At 38.6% G+C, this 18,387-nt stretch overlaps 1 protein-coding gene across 1 annotated transcript; it reads left to right on the forward strand.

The window, feature by feature from the left end:
• Positions 1 to 2,025: 2,025 nt before the first annotated feature.
• HS3ST5 (heparan sulfate-glucosamine 3-sulfotransferase 5) lies at positions 2,026 to 7,947 on the forward strand (the record flags this gene model as incomplete). The annotated part of the gene is made up of 2 exons (XM_080615522.1): positions 2,026 to 2,386; positions 7,017 to 7,947. The coding sequence occupies exons 1-2, from the start codon at positions 2,280 to 2,282 to the stop codon at positions 7,945 to 7,947; spliced, it is 1,038 nt and encodes a 345-aa protein (XP_080471648.1). The 5' UTR covers positions 2,026 to 2,279.
• Between the last annotated feature and the right edge of the window lie 10,440 nt (positions 7,948 to 18,387).

An 18,387-nucleotide genomic window follows, 5' to 3' on the forward strand; every position in this document is an offset into this window, starting at 1 on the left:
AATTGTTGTAATGCTGAAGTGACAGTTTTACTTAGAGGGAGCAGCCTGAAGGATTTAAAACTGGAAATCTATGAAAATTTGCTATCATCATCATCATCATGTCCTCTTTCATCTTCTTTAATTAAATAACTTAATTAAAAGATTAATTAGCAATAATATATCAACATAGATTTTTCATAACAATTAAGCTTCAGCTACTTGTCTTCTGCCTTCCTTGGTATCTAGAATTCCTCATTTATATGTCATTTTTATGTTTATTTTTCAATGCTAAGAAAATATATACTACAAAAAAGACAAAAGGGTATCATGTAGTTAAGGCACGAGATAGGGAGTCAGACATTTCACACTGAATCCCACTGGTGCTACAGGTTTTCTCTGTGACCTTGAGAAAATCACTTAATCTCTCTGTACTTCTCTTCTCATTTATATTTTAAAGGATGATAATACTTCTTCTGTCTCTGTGTTTACATTGCAAACTCCTTTTACTCTGTGTTTTATATAATTCTTGTTGCAATAAGGATCTTTTCTAAGAATTCTTATTACAGAGTTGCTTTTACTATGTAAAAAGCAATATACTCTATACAATGAGTTGTCCTGTATGATAGGTTATCCTGAGCTATGACTTAGCTGTATAAGGAGTTACTATTAACACCAGAAGTTCTAAATTTGCAGACTTTGTTTAACAGTGGCCAGTCAAACCTTGCACTCTCACTACCCACTGCTTCTGTATGTAGCTATGTGCTTATAATCTATCCCAGTCTTGCCTGCTGCAAATCCAAAGGCTGGAAAAGAAGTGAGCTCAAAGTGAGCTTTGCTAGACCTAAAACATAAGAAACTTGACATCAAAAATTGTTCAAAGTAAGTCCAGTCAAAATTCAGGGGAAAAAAAGCAGTCTCTGTTGAAACTATTCCATAATACATGAAACATTCCTTGGTTGAGGGAGTGAGACTATGGATGAGTAGTTCAGGTGATTTAAGTTTATGTTTTTGTAACAAAAGGATCAATTTGATGATTAAAGCATTCATTTGGTAGGTAGGCAATATAACTTTACATCCCCTGAGCTAGCGAGAGGATTTGAACTTAATTCTCCTGTATATGTATAAGAAAACCTAGGACTAGTACAGAGTGAAGAACCAAATCATCTCTAGACTGTGCTTTTAAAGGAGGAGCTTATCTCTATCCTCAGTTCTTTCAAAAGGTATTACGCATGCAGTTCTGAGTTTCCTAAACAAGTCTACAGTCCTGAACACAAATTTCATGCCTAGGGAAGATACAGGCTAAAGACAAACAGTCTTACTCAGCACCTCTTTCTGCCTTACCTAGGGACCTCCTGGTTATTCTGGTTGCATGTTCTTGGCACAAGGTCATATCTTTTGACTCTTGCCTGCCTCATATTTAGAGTATTTGAAGCAAAGCTCATTTGTGGGCTTTTGATGGTCTCTGGAGCATATCAGAAAAGGAAATTTAAGTCTATGCTTTGATGTTGCTAAAATGTGGGGATATAGGCATGCTCAGTTCAGGGATACTATTTTGTGTCCCATCAGGTCCTGAGGTGACAGCCAAGGCTGCTGTCAGGCAGATAAAGTGCCTAAGATGTTCTCCACAGATCAGGCCAAGCTGACACTCATCACAGGGAAAGCTGATAGGATATGGTGGTGTTGAAAAACCATCATTGTACCCACCCCAGATACATGCTTCTCAGCTCTGTCACCATGGGCTTGCTGGTACAGATCAGAAAATACACTAGTTTAGATTTCTCTCCAGCTTGCACTCTAATAATAACAGAGACAGAGTAAACATGCCCTCATATACTATGTGCACAGGAGCTGCAAGCCTAACTCCTGGTTACTGCTGTCTCATTTGGCAGCAAAGCATTTAAGTCTCTGTTGAAATCTAGCCCAGGCTGATTCTGAAGGGCTTAAAGTCCAATAACATTTACCTAACAAGAGATACTATTTCAATACAAGCCTGTACACTGTCAAGACCCAGAATATAGCTATCAGACAGCCCTAGTAATGGTGGGTGTAGCCGAACTGTCGCTTCCAGAATTATCACCCTATTCCAGATACATTGTCTGGAGCTACCATGTGGGACAGAAAAGCAGTAGCAAACAGAACAGTTTTAACTACTTATTTTACAGTTTAAAAAGATTTTGCAAGGGTGGCTTAATCACTTGCGACAACTGATTAAACGCTACCCTGCATATTGCTTTCTGGTGAGTGCTTTATGTGTTCTTGTCTCTACAGACTGAAGAAGTCCTGAAGATTGATGGAGGGCCATGCTATTCAAACAGCAGGCGTTGCTGAGACAGAAGCTCTTTGTGCTAGGCAGCCTTGCTATTGGAAGTCTCCTATATCTAGTTGCCAGAGTTGGGAGCTTGGATAGGTAAGTCATTAAGTAGCAGCTCTCTTAATTTTAAGTGGGCTCAGGCTGAGATTTTGCTTCAAGGATCTGATTATTTTATTTTATTTTTTTTTTTAGTGTCTACTCATATATAGAAAGACAGAAAGACTGTCTATTCTAGTAGTGGTTTTCATTGTTCTTTCCTCCCCTTTGGAGAAGAGAGTAGGAAAATAGAGTCACAGGTCATCCCTGTCAAAGTATTTCTGTCTGTCCATTTGTATTCTAAGCACATTGACACTTGTTTTCAGAGAAGAAATAAACCAGCATCCAGCAAAAATGTCATTACGGTAGGTCATTTTTGTCTGTGTGCATGTGTGTTGATGTCTAGTTTCAGCAAAACAGTTATGATGTATTTATATATCATCTTTTCTAAATTTATGAGCAAGCAATTAATGTGCTACAGTGGTAGTTAAAATTAAGTATGAGCCTGCAGAGTAGCTCATCAAGTTTTGAATACTATTTCACTTGAAAGATTGCTTTAGGGTTTGAGAATTGTATCTTAATTAGCCAGTATCTTCTGGAGCTGAATGTGCTAAATAAGTGGGTTTTCTCTGCAAGGGATTTCCTGGAGAGCAGTAGAAAATCCAGCAGAGGAAATCAAAGAGTATTTGGCACCTTTGACCAGGCTGAGTTTTGACTGGTTATTGACAGTGCAACAGTAGTGCTACTTGCACTGACACTGCTGTTTCAGTCACATTCAAAATGGCCTGGAATGGCTTTGGTAGGTGCTACTCAAAGACAGGATTAAAAAAAGAAAAAAGTTGTTTCAAAAAGATTGAATGAAACAAGGCTTCAGGATTTCCAGAAGCTGGTAGACAGCTTGTCAGTGCTAATGCTCTATTAGCATCCTTCTTTTAAATTATAGAAAATATTAATTGAGTTCAAAATTGTGATACAATCCTGGGGGAATATGCAGTGCATGGAAAGTGAATTGAAAACAGATACCAAGAGTCCATTGCTAGGTAATGTTAAGCTCCATCTAAGGTCACTGGGCACCTTCTTCAGCTGCTTAAATGTACTCCAGAGGAGGGAGACGGTACTCAGCTAGGAACAAGTGCACTGGAAATCGAGCCCCAGAATTTATATCTTCTTTTCCCTGGTGGTCAAAGCACCTCTGATGCTTCAGAGGTGAAAACTTCGCTGAGTCTAATGTGATGCTGTAAATGGAGGCAGAAATCCTTACTGGTCTCACAAAAGTATATTTTATGCTCAGAGGCATGAAATCTAATTAACCTCATGCTATTATCTATGCTTGCATATCTACAGAATTTACTGATGACTGTAAAATTATCTCGCCATGGTATTTGACTTGCTGACCTCCTGCAGCAGTGAATTCCACTGGTTTCATATATAATGTTGCCAGTGGCAGTAAAATTCAGTTTCATTCTCTTGCAGTACCCAGTGTGAAAAATACCACACTGATACAAAGCAGCCCCCCTTTTATTTTCTTTTATTTGTCATGAAAGAGAGAGAGAAAGAACCACTAGAAAGGATGAGACACGCATGAATTAACTGGAAATGTTTTTCTGCCTCAGCACTAGGGCACAATCCAAAGTTGTTGAGTCTTGTCAGTAAAATGATGCTGAGTGGCTTCAATGGACTTTGGAATAACTAATTGTTCAGGAAGAAATCCACGTTCATTTATGTTTAATTTATGCTGATCTAATTTGAACAAGAGAGCTGGGGATGGCCCATGTTTAATAGCCTCATATTAGGCTCTTCAACAGGAATGTTTTGAGTTTTCTTAGGCCTGAAGGGAAATTACCACTAGTTTATCTGATTCATTGAGTCAGAAAGTCCAATAAGCTGAGCACTTCCCTCCAGGGGAAGCCACTGTCCTTCAGATCCTGAGTGTATGGAGCTGCTTCACATGTGGAAGCTCAAACACATGCTTTGCCTAGCAATTTTAAGAAGACCTGGATCATTCTTGTAAGTTGTTTGACTCCCTCGTTGGAAGTACAGGGAGCCTCTGCACCTGATTTCCATGCTCCCAACTGCTCCTGCTGGCATCAGGTTTATGATCTTTTGTGGCTGTGACACCTCCATTGGAAGATAATTAACAAGTATTCTGGATCAGGAGAGACAACACTGCTACTTGTCACTAAGATTGCCCAGGTTTATTTTAGCTGGTTTGAAATTTGTCAAAAATTAAGTTCTCAAAGATAAATTGGTTTATGTTAGGTTTTCTCAAAAAGAGTATTTGTGGAGTTTTACTGTAGTAGTTTGAGAAATTGACTGTTTTGGGAGAGCAACTCAGTGATATAATAAATGTCATACACTATTTCTTTGCAGAGGACTGTTATTTTAATGAAAAAAATTACTCAGAGAATTAAAAAAAAAAAAAAATCTTGCAATATAACAGTAAATAATTACATCTGGGGATTCAAGCACCAAGAACAGACAGCCTGCTTACTACCAACACTGCCAAGATCTTTTAAAGGGTATTTTTTATTGTTTAGAAAAAGGAGAAGAAAGGGGAAAGATTAAGAAACCTGAAAAGTAACGCGTTGAGGAAGGACTTTTAACAACATCCAATCTTAGACTAGAGGATATCTTGGGTATTTATTTACTTTTAAAGGAAACCACCCTGTTTGACAAGCTGTTGTGTTACACTGAAGGCAGTGATAAGTGTCTTTTTGAGCAAAAGAGATAAAATTAGTTGAGATGGGTCTGGAACTGCTGTTGTGGAATCCTCCTTGCTTGAAAACAAATAACAAATACACAGAAGGAGAGGGAAGAGGAGAAGAGAGAAAGCAATTACAGCTTCTGTTTCTTATGTTTTTAACTGCCACCTTGCTGCTGCAGAAAGACTGTCCTACCAGTCACACCACAATCTGACCAAATTGTATCACTGTTAAGTCAAGACATTGCTTTCTGCTTGGTCTTTTGTGTGGTTTTGTTGTTGTTGTTTTGTTTGTTTGTGGCTTGGTTTTTTTTAATTGGCAAGTTTGCAGCAACATTCATTCTTTGCCACCAAGTCAGGCTCTTATTCAGTAGACAGCAGAGAGCAAAGGAGAAGAGCCTAAATGTTGAGAAAAGAAATAACAGGAGCTCACTCCTCATCACACTTTCTAATTAGTCTACAGGACTTAGCTGGAGCTCATGTGAACCTAACAATGTCATCTGGGCTGTTCTTCAGTTCTGTCTGGACAGTCTGTATCTCTCAGCATCTGGATAATCAAGGAAAACAGCTAGCGGGTCAGCCAGGGGGGATCAAACTTATTTTGTCCCAACCATCCATTGTCCTAGCATCAGTGTCAAATTAGAGACTTCAAGAAGCAGTGATGGATGGAAAAGCCATAAAGAAATAAATAATTCTGTCCTGAAAGCAGGGTTTGAATAATATACAGTAAATGAGTGAGGGGCCACATGCTGAGAGACCAGAATAAATACTGAATACCTAAGCAGCTATTAATGAGCATTGCCCATCTGGTATACTGGCTGAGGGAGGGGTCCTGTGAAAAATAATAGCATGTGGCTGTGTAATTTAAGAACTGTATCATAATATATATGCAGAGCAAGCTCATATTAGAATTGCCTATGCACCCTTTGTTCTTACATATCCTTAATTTTGGAGAGCATAGCTGTGCAAACTTATTAATATTTTTTTTAGGACTTTGGAAGCTGTCTCTCCACATCAATTTCATCTTCAGTGAAATAGTGGCCTGTATAATTACTAAAGCACTGATACAGGAGTGGAGGTGAAGGCTTATTTAAGGTTCTGTAGTAGCAAAATTTTAATGTTTTTATTACTGAGTCATTTCTTACATTCAGTGAAATCAAGTACAGGAAGGAAGCATAAGAAAAGTGGAAAATAGGTGAAATAATTGCAGATGAATATAAAAGAATAGCACAAAAATGTGAGGCAAAATAAGCCCCACAGAAGAAAAGAAAATGAGGTTTTGTAGGAGGAAACATTCGTCATGATAAGAAAATCATTGATGTGATGATGCAGTAAGTGAATTTTTTAAACTTTTCTTGCCATTCTGTCTGTGCCTTGCTAATCGTGTCTGATTCAGAACTTTGGTCTTTCTGATTCACAATGAAACACTGGGCAACTTCCAAAGAGGAAGGAAACTATTGAAAAGTGATGCCTAGAAAGCTGTTTCTCATCCTGTTTGCTTCTCTTCAATGAAAAGGCCAACTCTGGATCAGCAGCTAATAACAACACCACAATGGGAAGTGCAGGAAAGAATTCAGGCTAGAATAGGAAAAATGTTGAAAAGAAATAACTTAAATGAAGTGGATTTTTAGATCAAAATGACCAAATAAAATTCATCTTAGAATGCTTTAAGCACTGCGAAGTCAATCACAAATTAATGAGGAGTGTGGAAGGTTGAGCAAGATTCAAGAAGCCCTGAGAACTGTAATCATAGTGCCTATACTTGAAAAGAGCGGGAGGGTGGAGTTAGGAGTTACTCAGCTAAATCACAGCAAAAGACCAGAACAAATAAACAATTTTTGAGGAATTTAATCACTGGCAGAATTAAAGTTGAAAGCTAGGCTGCTGACACTGTATTGTAAAAGGTTTCCAAGAGCATGATTGTCTTGTACAGAAAACATGCCTTAAGAGATAGCCTTTTTTTACAAATAACTCTTATTTTGCTTGCAGACTGCAGCCCCTCTGCCCCATCGATGGTCGATTTGGACCCCATAGCCAGGACGAAATCCCACTGCGAGCTCTGCAGTTCAAGCGAGGGCTGCTCCATGAATTCCGAAAGGGCAATGCCACCAAGGAGCAAATACGACTGCATAATCTTGTCCAGCAGCTTCCCAAGGCCATTATCATTGGGGTGAGGAAAGGAGGCACCCGAGCACTACTGGAAATGCTGAACCTTCACCCCGCAGTGGTCAAAGCTTCTCAAGAGATTCACTTCTTTGACAATGATGAGAACTATGCCAAGGGGATTGAGTGGTACCGGAAAAAAATGCCTTTTTCTTATCCACAACAAATAACAATTGAGAAAAGCCCTGCGTATTTTATCACCGAGGAAGTACCTGAAAGGATTTACAAAATGAACTCATCTATCAAATTATTGATCATTGTCAGGGAACCTACCACAAGAGCTATTTCTGATTACACTCAGGTGCTGGAAGGTAAGGAAAGAAAGAACAAAACTTACTACAAATTTGAGAAGCTAGCTATTGATCCTAATACGTGTGAAGTGAACACTAAGTATAAGGCAGTGAGAACCAGCATCTACACAAAACATCTGGAGAGATGGTTAAAATACTTCCCAATTGAGCAGTTTCATATTGTGGATGGAGACCGGCTCATCACAGAACCACTGCCAGAACTCCAGCTGGTCGAGAAATTCCTAAATCTTCCTCCAAGGATAAGTCAGTACAATTTATACTTCAATGCCACCAGAGGGTTTTACTGCTTGCGATTTAACATTGTCTTTAACAAGTGCCTGGCGGGTAGCAAGGGACGCATCCATCCAGAGGTGGATACTTCTGTCATTACCAAATTGCGCAAGTTCTTTCATCCGTTTAATCAAAAATTTTACCAGATCACTGGGAGGACATTTAACTGGCCCTAAACTAAACTTCATACAACCCTTTCTGTTGCACCTGAGACACGCGATAAATGTCTCTGCTAAAATATGCACTTTTCATAGACACGGCTGTCAAAGTAACTTTTTTTCATGCATAAGTGTACATATGCAGTGTGTGACCAAATATATGTGGGAACAATTTTTTCTACAGAGTAGTAACTAACATAAATTTACTGTCAGCATAGCTGCATCTTTTAAGATGTAATAACAAAGGGAAAGGAGGTATTTAGGGAAATAAAGTCAGACACTGTTGAAAGGGTCAGTGTTCCTCTCGCTTAGTGAAGTGTTTATGTGACATACTTATTGATCTAAGAAGAACATTAGTTTATGTCATAAAAATTCATGTCAAAAGTCTGTGAAGCTGTGAGAAAGCATAATCTTCAGGCTATATTTGGTATGTATATTGCTAAAGGAATACTGACACTTTAAACACAGTGCTGAATTTTTACAATGAGAGTGGATAGTACTATTTTCTTATTATTTGAAATTAATATCTGATCTCATAAAAACTACATTGTTTCAGAGTTCCTGTGGTGAGTTTGCACTATTGTTTTATTGTATGGACCATAGTGTCACTTGTAGCATGTCAATCGTGTCAAAAAAAAAGTCAAATAATTTTATCTTCTATGCTTGTGTGTCAACAAAGCTAAACATCGTGTACATAGTGTACAATGTTTGTAAATACTGGTTTCACACTAAGTAATTCTATTTTGTAAACTGAATATGGCTATTTAATTTATTGTGAAAATTAAATTTATTGTGGTATTTAAAAATGGAATGGATTAAAATTACCTATACGTGCAATGGCTTTTCACCTTTACTTGATGTATATCAGTGTAGTCCCTTAGTCCAGACAGACCACGTGTATGTGTGTGAGGGAGCACTGCACGTTTAAACTTGGTTTCTACACAGTTGAGAAAACTGATACATGTGGTGAAGCTGAGTTTATTAAAAAACTCATCCATCTGGGAATCTGTTTTAACACACACCTCAAAGAACATCATTGCTGTTCTGTTGCAGCACTTTGCTGTAATTAATTCAGTTGCAGTAGCCTGTGAGCTAAAAAATTACTGCAGAAGCTTACTGTAAGCAGGTGTATCAAAAAAGCAGAGCCACCATTAAAACCAAAACGACAGAGAGAAAAATAAGATTAGAAGAAGAGTTATAGAGATTTCAGCACCGAAAGCTGGTGATGTTTCAGAAGTCAAAGTAAACAGTTGTTATACCTCTGCTTTTATCTGGTAACATATGCACTTGCTCCAAACAACCAAGCAGTGTTGTTATTACTGATATAAACATATAGCTAATGTTGCCATTCAGTAAGTGTCAAGAAATTAGTTCAGGAAATAGGTATTTTCATGCTTTATACATTGTATGGCTCTTAAAGATTCATAAGCAACAGAATAAAAGCAATTGGAAAATGTCTTTTAAAACAAAAAACAAAACAAAAAAAAAAAAAAAAGAAACAAACAAAAAAAAAAAACCTCAACCAAAACCAAAAACAAAGCACCAACCACTTCAAACCCAACATCTAAAGACTGATGAGGACACAGATTTTGGAAGGCATCCAGAACGTGAATATTCTGAGCTACGGTAGCATAGTAGTTGGTGATTCAGATTATAATAAGATCACATTTTCCCTGTGGGCTATTTATCTTGCTCAGTGATTTGGAAGCATCGGTTTTCTAAATAAGTAATTTTTAAAACTCTTGTGAGAGATTGCTACTTGTCTTGCCGTATCTTTAATCATATGTGCTAGTACTGTGAGCAATGTGCCCTTTCTACATGCTGCTTCAAAGCCGTGCCAACAAAACATGGTAGAACATATGTGAAATTTTTCCCAGTAGCTACAATGCTACTCACTGTTTTTCTGCATAAGACTCCTTTATCCTGCCCATGTCCAGGTATAAAAGCTGAGATATTTAACTCACCTAATAGTGTTCAGTGAGGAGATTTTATCCAATTTAACATTTTTATGATTTTCAGGTAAGCAGACAGATTCCAGGTGGCTTTGGGTGATACTTACTGGCTTTATATAGCCCTGGCTACAAATTACGACTGAAGGTTGAGAAGTATTTTCAATGAAAGGGACAAATGAGGACAAAGCTACCACTAAGCATACAATATCCATTTGAAATGAATATCTCTCTGCATTGCTCAGAAAAATCACAGAGACTGTGATCTAACAGGCACGACTACACACATTCCTGTTAAAGTCAGCTGGCTTAACTCCAGTTTATCATTTGCAATTTTGGAGACACATGGATAAATTTAGGCGATATCTTACACAAATCTTGTTCAGAAAGCACAGAGGTATAGTCAGGAATAGCAGGGGAGGAAAGAGGATTCAGACACATTGCAATGTATTAAGAAATCTAAAAGAGCAGGAGAGTGATTCACTTTCACTGAGCCTGCAATGCAACGTCCTCGCGTCTTTTTGACATGACCTAGTGAAAAGAAAATTTCCAAACTGAATCTGAATACATAGATCCAACACACCACCCAAAGCACACTCTTAGATTCATAAGGGGTTTGAGAAGTTCTGACCTTATGGTATTTACCTCTTCAGGAGCAATTTGTTAATAATTCATTTCAACATCTACGCTTTGCTTTCCAAATACTGAGTGAATAATTTCTATTCAAATTGATCATGAGTGTTCAGACTGGAAAGAGCACTCTTAGCTTGAGTTTATGATTACAGAGTGATGCACAGCTATATGAAGTTGCAGCTGTTAACTTATGGCATTCAAGTTCTCTAAACACTTTGCATCTTTCATATTTTCTGTACCATAAAATTGCAGGCTTCCCAGCTCTGATGTTTGGATTAAAACTGCTAATATTTCTGTGCATTTTTATCAAATTTTCCCAGCTGCTATTTAAACTACATAGAACAATAATTTGCAGCACAAAAGAATATCTGAGATTAATTTGAAATTGCATTTTCAGGAGGCAGTGTATAAATAGATAAAAGATTGCCATTCGGAGATCAGTGAGTCAGTTACCCCACTATACTGCCTTTTCTTAAACAAAGTAAAATAAGCATAATTAAAATGTATTTGCCCTATTTTAATGTTTGGGGGGGTTTTATTTGCCGTGATGTCTAAGAATACAAGAGAAAACATTTTTAGCAGAAATTACAGTAGTTCAAGAGAGGCAATGGTCACAGACTGAAACACAGAAGGCATGTCTGAATATCAGGAAAATCGTTTTTACTACGAAGCTGACTAAGCATTGACACAAGCTGCGCAGAGTGGTTGCAGAGTCTCCATCAGTGGAGATATTCAAAAGCCATCTGGTCCTGGGCAACTGGTTCTGAGTGGCCCTGCTCAAGCAGGGGGAAGGAGCCTCTTTTCAACCTCAACCATTCTGTGATACTGTGAAGATCTCCTTCCACCATTAACATTCATCTTAAGTATTGCCCATTAGTTCAGCATCACACAGACCACAGAGGAGGTCCAAGCCCAATGTCACAAGCCAGTCCAGTCACCTTTCAGATTCAAGCTATGAAAACAGTAATGTGCACGTTTACTCCCTGGTGAGCTGACATAATTCATACTGGAACCTATGGAACTTATTGGGACCATCCAAGTGGAAAAGATGAGGAAGTAACTTAGAGAAATCTTCCTTTTTCGCATCTTGGATGACCTCAGCAGTGAAGTTGAGTGGCAGAGGATACTGTAATATAAGGCCCATAGCAGGTAAACTTCCAGGAAAAGAGAAGCCCACAGTGAGCAATGCATGGAATTCTGTACAGCAAGACATTGATGTATACTCAGAAACTTGGGCAATAGAGCCATTAAAATTTGTTTCACAGATGTCTGTTATTTAAATTTTCTGCAGTACCTAATTATATTAGCAGCTACTTATACTGGACACATGCCTTAGGGATATATCCAGACTGCTGCATGAATGCAAAAGATTCATGTTTGAATGTATGTGCTAAAGATTTAACTTACATTGCTTCTCCTTTTTGATTTGAGTAATATATAAGATCAAACTGTAGATTGTAATTTGAAGAAAATAGAAGAAAAGTTCAATCAACCCACAAACACGACAATGAAGTTTCAGAGAAACTTCATTTCCTTGTCCTCAGCATAGGCTCCTTGACAATGAAGAGACTTGTTGAAATCATTATCTAGCAAGGTATATCTGTTTTACTTTAAACAATCGAATGTTAGCAACAGTGAGAAAATAAAAGTCCTATAAAATTACTGTGTGAAACTTTCAAACGATGCTTTCTTAACGGATGAGACTTTTTTACTTAAATGCTCAGACACCTGTCTAAGGTGCTTGTTCAGAAATTTCATGAGTTTGAGGCTTCTCTAAATTCTACAATTCTGTTTCCAGACATTTTCAGTTTGATGGAATAAACTGATTGTTACACTGCAGTACCTAAATCCCATGCTGAAGTCATTGAATACAGTTATTTTGCAGATACGATTTCACACATGCAACTGGTTTATCTCCCATGCAGTAGATTGCTCTAGCAAAAGGTGTTTGCTTGCAGTTTAAGTGATACATCTCATTGAAGTTTTAGCAGTGCTAGAGAATGTTCCAGAAATAGCGTATTTCTGAAGTAAGCTATGCATTTCCTTGGAAAGGCCAAAGACAGAGCCATCCTTAGAAGGGATTTTTAATACCCACTCAAAAATGTTCAAGGCCTCACTTCTCCTAAAGCAGTTAGTGCTGGAGCAAGGAGAAAACGTCAGGAGTCGAATGTATTTCTGCTTTCATTTAAAATAGGATAAAATGCTATTTCTTTTCTGTGTAAAAACAACTTTAGAAACCACATTTGTAGAAGCCTACAATCCCATGGCAGTTTAAAGCAACCCACTGATGCCTGACAAGATCCCAACCTCCCTGTCCACACAATGTGTTCTTTCTGTCTCCTTTGCACTGACTCTCATGCTTACCTACTACTTCCACATGGAGCTGCTTCACTTCACTATGCAAGTAGAAGACTAACCTATCCTAAAAAGGCGAGTAACGTCACTAAAACTATCCTGGGTCAAAGAAAGGTATTTTCAAATCAGGATCTGTCACTAGAATTGGCCAATAGCTAATGCGTCACGAAGGACATAAAGACAAGGAAAGCATGAAGGCAGTTCCAAACTCTAATGTTTTGCAGTCATCAGATGTCTCCACTGGGAGAGGGAGCTAGAAACCCCTTGAACCCACTGGCAAGGTGCTCCTGAGCTATATTCCTGTTACCATTTTGCAAGACTGGATGTACAAAATGAATCAGAGAAGATTGCATACTACCTTTAAAATCTGATAATGAATGTTATGATATGGCAATAGAAGTTTTATTTTCCTTCCTAACTCACTTTGAAAATGCTATGACTTGTTTTATTAGTTTCTTAAAAATACTTACCACACTACTTTAGACTCATTGGAGATCCCAGACAGAAATGGTTCTCAGATTTGTAAAAGTCTGCAGAAACACAATAAGGTATGGTAAATTTTACTTTTTAAAGAGCTTTTTTTTGCAGAGAAAAGGACTTATGATAAATGTTTTAAAGATATTTTTAATAGTAATATCCAACATTTTTTGTTATTATATCTTTCAAATCCATGGACACCAACTGGCTACTAGGCTACAGCATTTAGCCTTCTAATTCAGTGTCAGTGTTCAGTCTACTGTGTAAGGTTTACATCATGAAGGAGAAAAAAATATTTAAAAACATTAACAGCATAGATCTGGTCAGCCTCAGATTGCCTTATAAGGATTTAATTTTGTTACTGAAGGCTCATGCATGTTACTGAAATAGTAATGTACCCAGGCTAATCATCATTACCCTCTATAAGCTGATTTTTCCTTCATTTATTAGTTTCTCTGAGGAGATGCTTTATGTGTGATATCCCATAACACTCTTCTCTACTTGATCAGCTCTGGCTATTCTGTTCTTTAAAGCCTGATTTACCTTCTGACAACTTTGAGACAGACCTAATAAACTCATCTTCAGAACTACCAGCTATTACTAACTGCATTTACCTTCATAGAGAAAGGATTTTCAATTCTTTCTGCAATACTGCACCGATGAAAGAGTCAAGCCCTTAGAGAACATCCATGTCTTATCAATCTGGATACCAGCCTTTTTCCCAGGGCTTGAATTGACAAGTGCAAGGAAAGCACAGAAAACACTAGAATGCCATCATCCATCTGCTGCACCGTGCTTAGCATATGGTAAATAAGATTACCTGCTGTTCTGAGATCACTATTAAAACTGGCAGCAGCAAGACTTTAGGGGCTGATGTTGACCAAACTACATGACTCTTTTTCTAGCTTACTTTCAGTTCAGATTTGACTCTATTCAACTTCATATCAGTTACAAAGTTCTCTCTCATGGTGCACTGTCCCTGAAATGTATGCTTTGTGAGACTGAAAAAGAAACATCAGCAGAGGCTGACACCATCTTTGCCACTGTGACTGCAGAGAAACATTGAAGCACAATGAATTTAATTCTGCTGATGTCCTTGTGTTTCCTAGCTGATTCTCTCTAACAACTTCCAAAATAATCTCCCCAAAGCAGCAGTTATCACTACTTTAGAAGGTTAGTGCTTCTATGAAAATATCCTGATTATTGATCAGGATTCATGCAAAATATTAAACATCTATGTATTTTGAACAGATTGTAGTCTTCTGATGCAGTACATATACTGTAAACATAATACACGGCAAATCATAGGACATGACAAGGAAACAATGCCTCTTCAAACTATCTAATGTTATGCCTTAGGCTGATTAAATAAACAAAAAGAAACATGACAGACTCATGCACATCTTACTCCTGGCTTTAATTGCAAACAACTGTTTTGTAATGTATGAGGCCTTTGCCATCCAATTCCTTGGCTGATTTTCTACTGATGAAAGACTTTCCACTTCATTGAACTGTGAAGGCATCATATCTACTCCAAACCCATGGAGACAGAAGAATTAATTTACAATTCCCTACTATATGAAAAAAGTGATAGGCATTTCATAAGAGGTGGGACTAGCAGCAGCACTATTACAAACTTCATCCTCAGAAAATTGTTCCAGCTGTTACAAGCTCCTCAGTGTAGCTCCACTTTACAGGAGCAGAAAAAAGCCTTTTTACTATGGATGGCTGTGGTACATCACAGTGCCTTGCAAAGCAGCAGCCTAGACCTATAAGATTGGTGAAGCAAAACCATCATTTGTTTTAAAAAACAAAAGGCACCACATATGCTACAGCATCGAAAGGGCCAGACTCCATCAAGGAGATAAAGGAAACAATGTTTTGTTTTGGCTTGGTTTTTTTAAGTGAATGGCAAGGCCAGTCTTGCAAGAGGTAGTCATGTTTAATTATCACTGCATCAAGTAGTAATTAGCAGGTGCATATCCAGCAGTTAATGTTACACCTTCAGGCTCATTTGGATCAATTTGCTCTGAAGGCCCACGGGATTAACAGGAGGAGAAACTTGCACTCACTGCTGATTAGGGAAAAATTCTGACTATGTTTCCATCCTGGAGTCTAAAATTGCCACCTGCATACACATGGTCTGCCCTGGAACAGTGGACTACCATTCTATCCACTGATAACAAAAGGGGAACAAGTACAGCTACTAACACAAGTTCATTTATATTTAAGATCCAGTAAAATTTCCTTTTGCAAAGCCACAAAGGCTTTATCCTAAAATGTTGTAAATTGACATTAAATATTTCACAGATGTCATGTTCACTTCCACTTTTGACACTTAGATATTAAAAGAAATCCAGAATATAGCTATTCAGGCATCTTATCAAGATCAAGCCTTGGAGTTACTTAAACACTGCAAACTTCTACTTTTACTCAATTTTAATGGATTGGAATAGCAATGACATAAAATGCTGAGTTACTCGATAAATAAAAGTAGCAGCAATGCATTTTTATATTGCATAAAAGAGTAGAAACAATCACAGGAGTAGGCTAAAATTGCAGGTAATTTCTCAGAATCATAGAATCATAGAATAGTTAGGGTTGGAAAGGACCTTAAGATCATCGAGTTCCAACTCCCCTGCAATGGGCAGGGACACCTCACACTAAACCATGCCACCCAAGGCCTCATCCAACCTGGCTTTGAACACCGCCAAGGATGGAGCACTCACAACCTCCCTGGGCAACCCATTCCAGTGCCTCACCACCCTCACAGTAAAGAATTTCTTCCTTAGATCCAATCTAAACTTCCCCTGTTTAAGTTTTAACCCATTACCCCTTGTCCTGTCGCTACAGTCCCTGAGGAATAGTCCATCCCCAGCATCCTTGTAGACCCCCTTCAGATACTGGAAGGCTGCTATGAGGTCTCCACGCACCCTTCTCTTCTCCAGGCTGAACAGCCCCAACTTTCTCAGCCTGTCTTCATACGGGAGGTGCTCCAGTCCCCTGATCATCCTCGTGGCCCTCCTCTGGACTTGTTCCAACAGTTCCATGTCCTTTTTAAGTTAAGGACACCAGAACTGCACACAATACTCCAAGTGAGGTCTCACGAGAGCAGAGTAGAGGGGCAGGATTTCTTTTCCTGTTGTTCCTAAGTGTTAGTCTACCCTTCATGCCAGCATTCTTGTTCAACCCCAAAAGTGCACTGAGCTAATTCCAAAGGCTGTTTATACTTACTCTGTGGCTAGGATATTCTTTGAACATATGAGACAAGCATTCAAATTCTCCTAAGCTGAGGAAATTCTTAATGTAAGGTAGCCAATTTTTTAGGCGAGTACAAAACAAAACTGCTGGTGAAGCAAATCTGTGTGCTATGAATGCTTGCTAGGCTTGCTAAGCATCAGCTGATCTTGTACAGCCTCCTCAGGAAGCCTAATGGATGAATGCCATAAAGTCATGGAGAGGCAAAAGGCTCTACTGATATATCTGGTGTAGAGTTTATGGGTTACTAAATCACTGAAGGCACTGTCCTTACTCACAGTAAGGGTAACCTAGCACCTATTCCTGGATTACAAATTCTGCAACGTTATTGCAAAGTTTAGGCATTGCAAAAGTGATCCCCAGTACCCCAAATGTCTTGGAATGACATCCTTGAAATAGCAAATCTTATGTGAGAAACCATGCTTTGGGTCTGAAAGTTAGCAGCTAACTAAAAACTATCTAAGCTTATGAACACTGTAGCAGCCTGCACAGTGAAACCAATGTTATCACTGTTTCTAGAAGTGAGCTGAGACCAGATACTCTGCAATATTTCACCTCTGAATTTCAGGGCTGACATAATAGGCTTCACATGGTATGGGGAAACCTAACTACTCTGACTATTTTGGTCAAATGGTTGAGTGGTAGAATTGCTTTATTAGCCACCAAACAATCTCCTAACCTAGTAATGCATTATGAAAACAGCATTAGAATTCGTTTGATTAACACTGGTGATCTCATTTCATTTCCTTTATGGCTTTTTATTAGTTACAATTCAGCAGATCTGATGTCCTTTTTAACTTTCACAGCTTTCTGTGTAATCAAGCCGAAGGTGTACTAGCACTTTACGTTCCATTAATTCCAGTCTTTTTACTGCAGCTTTTTGGAAGTGCATTCTGAGAATCTAGAAGGAGCTCATTTTCTCCCACAGAAATAGAAGCCAAATCCAAGACAGAAGAGCCCACATGAATGAAACACTTCTGCCTTTAATTTAAGAGATGCTATTTGCCACATCTATAGCAAAATCAGTGTGAGATAGTGCTTTTAAACCAAACTTTATGATCCTGTAGAGAGAAGAGGGAAGTTTCAGATGTGAAAAAGAGGGGAGCATGCCAGCTGCTAGAGCCATTATTCAAAATAATGTATTCTCAAAGACAGGCCAGGGATGTGTAGTAAATACGCTTTGTCTATACTGATTTTGGTCCTACTATATCCAGCCAGTGTATCCCAGCATATTTTCTACTTGCACCTAGATTGGGAGACTCCACTGGTGTTACACTGACATGCCCTGAGTGCAGTCAGGTAATGGACAGAGAAGTCCCCTCTCTGGGGGGCTTACATAGAACCCCTGAAAGGATGTGTGAACCCATTCTCCTCCTCCTCCTATTCCACCACCTTCCACTCTGAATCTGCATCATTAGGGTCCCCATAACCTCTACAAAAAAGGAAACACAAATCCAGAATAATGACTAATCCAATGTCTTCCATGAGGGTTGTTGTGGGTGGTGCTGACTCACACCAAGCGGATGAAAACAGGGAAGCTCCTGGCCTCAGTGCAGCTGATAGGTTTGGGCTGTGCTTTCCAGCTTGCAGAGAAGATTGGTTTTGCTGTGAGAACCCAAATCTTCAGTGGTGGGAGAGTAGGATCAAAGCAGGCTTGTTTACTGATATACCCTGGCCCACCACTCAGTAAAGAGGTGTGCTTCTGAGGGTGGGTTGCTCTCATCTTCTCCTTAGGGATATAGGGCAGGTTTCTCCCCTGTTACATAACCTTTCTGCATATGTATAT

The sequence above is a fragment of the Psittacula echo genome (genome assembly GCF_963264785.1).
Source record: "Psittacula echo genome assembly, chromosome: 4".
NCBI classification, from domain to species: Eukaryota; Metazoa; Chordata; class Aves; order Psittaciformes; family Psittacidae; genus Psittacula; species Psittacula echo.